Below are 3871 nucleotides of genomic sequence, written 5' to 3' on the forward strand. Positions count from 1 at the left end.
AATGTCATCGCTAGTTCACTTTAGTAGCGCAGATTCTGCTCAGGTCAACAGTGCTCAGACGGAAGAACAAATTGCAACGACCAGGAGCAAGAAACGCGGTAAGCGCTGACAAAGTTCGGAGTAAAACAGGGAAGAAGTGTCCCCAGAGATGCGCCATAACTTTTTTAAAGTAGGCGTCGATACGCTCGTCAAAACGGCAGACTTAAGGCAGCAAAGCAAGCTAGCCACTCAATGGAAGCTCGAAAACTCACACACCAAAGAATCGATGCTAACTACTTCATCAAGCTTACTTTGATAAAATTTAGCAACAAAGCTGTGTGCCACTTGAACTCTAAAAGCTTTTTTGCACTTTAATATTGCACCAAACAAAAGAAAATTTCAAGACAAATACAGCGCACGAACAGGTATGTCACACAAGCTGTTGAGAGCAAAACAAAAATAAACTGATGGAATGTACAGCAACAATCAAGAATGAAGGTAACTGTAACCAAACCACAGCACCTAATATTCCAGAAAAACACTGTAAATTTTGTATGATTTTCAAGAAAAAACAAAGCAAAACCAAAGATGGGGAAATGGACGGCGACGGCCATGACGCCACTACTAACTCTAAGTGCACTGGTAATAAACTTTGCAGCAACAGAGCCAGAAGATGCAGCAAACGCAGCCGCCGGCGACTACTGCACAATGCATGTGTATACTGAGCAGATTCAGGACACTCTAATAAGTTGGCTCACCAGCGCAGCCGATGCGACACAGAAACCAGCCCAGCAAGAACGGCTGTTCGCCCTAGCAGCGGCTAAAAATGCTGCAACGCAGGACGGGCTAGCCTACACCGTACTACACCAGATAGTCGCCAACAGGCTAACCCAACAGGCAGCAAACCAGCACAAAGCCGAGAAAGCAATATCAACAGCGCTTAGGACGTTCGCACGCAAAGCTGGTGAAAGCGCCGTGCTAGCCGCCGCGATAGAACAAGCTGAAGTAAAAACACGGACACACGACGAGCAGTCAACAGCAGGGCAGATTTTCACGCACACCAGCGGAACAAATACAAAGGTCTGCAAAGCCAAACAAACTAGCCCGGTAGCAAGCACGAAGAAATGCGCAGACACCAACAATAAAGACGAAACTGTAAGGGGCATCGGTACCGCGCTCAGAACCGCAAAAAAAGTTAACCTCTACAGCAGCAGAGAGATCCAGGGCCCAACAATGGAAATATTATTCGAAGCGCTCGGCGACCTTTCAGCAGGCGACAACTGGGGAGCAGCACAGCCCAAAACACACTGCGAAAGACACACCGGGAGCAAGAACGCAGCCACCGGCAACATTAAGGGCATAGCAATACAGAAGATGAAAATAAGCAGCAACTTAAAACCAAAAACGATAACATTAAGCGAAGCAACGACAGGAAACGGGCAAGGCAACAGTGACGGAAAACCAGGCGAACAGCACCTGTTAACCGACGACAAGGAAATAGCAACAGCGCTGCTAGCGGCTCAGGCAGCGGTGACGGACAATCTACAACCGCTGGGCTCAGAGGCGATCTCAGCCATTGCGACTATGCCCGAAGCGCAAGCATTCCACAAGTCGACAACGAAGCTGGGACAGGCTACAGCACAAGCGTCGGCCACGGCGGAAAACATAGCAAAAGTCTTGTTCGGAAAAACGGAAGGTACTGTCGAAGCGAATGTTGTAGCACCCCTAAAAAGTGACAGTAACTCTATCCCGACCGGGGAAACGCCAATAACGGGAAGCAGCGATAGTATTGCAAGAGGCGCAAAAATCGACGAGGCCCTGGCTTATTATTATGTAAAAAATCTACAAAAAGCAACGCAAACCATAGGAGGAACAAAGAACAAAGAAAACGGAAAAGCAGATTAGACAGAAAAATCAGGTGATAAAAAAGATGGGGATAATAAAGCAACCGCAACTGAATGCAAAGCCACTGAAGAGGGTAAATGTGACACGAAAAAGTGCGATTGGAACGCTGAGAAGAAAGAGTGCAAAGTTAAGGAGGGCGCGGCTGTTATTTCTGCTGTAATTAAAGCCCCTCTTTTGCTTGCGTTTTTGCTACTAGCATAACACTTTTAAGAATTATTGGTAAAATATCTTCGCTCAATTTTATGTAAATTATGAAATTTCTAAAATTTGACATGTTTTGGTGCTTTTTAATTAAAATGTGCAAATTAGTAAAATGTTTTTTGAAAACATAAACAATATGAAATTTTTTCAATGTGCATGACAGTGAACCATAAGTGTGAAGTATTACTGTATTAGTGAATAAAAAAAAGCGATGCTATAAATTTTGCTATTTTTTCATTATATGGATGCTGGTTACCGTTATGGTATTAAGGATAATGATAGGAAGAGAGTGTTGTGAAAGTGTGTATATATAAATAATATAATGAACGTGGTGTTACAGAACAACTGGACAGTCAAAAGTGTTGCACGTAAAACAATGATAGTGGTGCGATAAAGGTGAAGGAGAAATGGAAATGGAATATGGAACCTTAGAAAACTAACATGATGTTGGGTATCAACGTCAGCAAGGGACAAACGATGGAGCGGAGGGGGAGATACAGTCCAGTTTGTAAGGAAAATAAAGATTCTGAGCTACAAGGAGGCAAGGCAACCAAAAACAGAAAATTAGGAGGGAAAAACAAACGGAACCAACGGAATGAACACAATACAACAAAAAATAAAATGATGCAACATGAGCCAGTAATTTCAGTATTTCACTATAAATGGATAGGTTTTGTTGCATAAAGGACTGTAAAGACTTGATTTTTAATATGATGGCAAATAATAATATCCAGCTGTAAAGAAGATGAACCGGATAAAGAAGGACAAATTGTTTATGTGTGTAATAATTTTGAAGTCATATTCCCGTTAGATATAGTAATAAGCCGTAACATTTGTGGAAAACAATATAGTACTATCGTAATTAGAGTATTAAAACTATAACTTCTAATGAATTAACGTGAACGGTAAAAGAAGAATAAAAACGAGAAACCCGCTTAAAATAGCGGATTTATGAAACAGTAGATGATTTTTATAAAGAGAGATAATCAGTGGCGATGCTTCTCTAATTCTCCTTTTGAATACCGGTAAGATATTTACTTCTGTCAAGAAGCGAGCAACTAATACACATAAAAGTCGTCTTAAATGGTGAGTTATCGTCGTGTGTTATCCAAAAAAACCGTAAAGGAAGGCAATTTGTTGCACCAAATTATCCAGGTATAAACGGCATCAGCCCAAAGCGAAGTCAAACAAGCACAAGCAGAAGCAAAATTACAATTGTGTTCGGGATAAGAAGGAACCAGCACATTTATCCGGCACAAACTGAAGCATGTCAACTAAAAGATGATATACGCCGCTGAATATCATAAATTTTCAGTGTTTCATATACAGATAAATATTGAAAGATCTGGTTTCTAATTGAAACTGGAAACGTGTCGAAAACCAAAATTTGCGTTAACTTTTTAGACACCTTTCTATGGGTTTCTGTGGCGAAATTGAACCTCTCACAAGTTGGGCATATGAAAAACGCTGCAATTTAGAGTGATAATATTCCTATTTTATTAGTGCGCTACCTTTCATTATTTTTAGCAAATTGTTTAATGTTTATAATTTTTGGTGGAAAAAATGAGCGCTATTTTTGTGTTTTTCATTTTTGGAAATGACATGACCTTATGAGTTTTATTTATAATTTCTTTAAATAAAATTTTTTAAATCTACAATGGAAATGACGCACTAACAAACAGTAGTGCTGTGTTTGTTACACCTGTAGCCATTTTAATTTCTTTTATTTCTCTCTTAGGTATTAAATAGCAGTTCGGTTAGAAGGTTGCAGTAGGAGCCGACGAAT

General features: G+C 40.4%; 1 protein-coding gene across 1 annotated transcript; it reads left to right on the plus strand.

Annotated features, from left to right (window-relative positions):
- Positions 1-567: 567 nt before the first annotated feature.
- TEOVI_000074200 (variant surface glycoprotein (VSG, atypical), putative) lies at positions 568-1884 on the plus strand (the record flags this gene model as incomplete). Its single annotated transcript, XM_067224099.1, has 1 exon — positions 568-1884. One exon carries the CDS (start codon positions 568-570, stop codon positions 1882-1884), a length of 1317 nt encoding a protein of 438 aa, XP_067080200.1.
- Between the last annotated feature and the right edge of the window lie 1987 nt (positions 1885-3871).

Source organism: Trypanosoma equiperdum (genome assembly GCF_001457755.1).
Source record: "Trypanosoma equiperdum strain OVI genome assembly, contig: ctg_230, whole genome shotgun sequence".
Taxonomy (NCBI): Eukaryota; Euglenozoa; class Kinetoplastea; order Trypanosomatida; family Trypanosomatidae; genus Trypanosoma; species Trypanosoma equiperdum.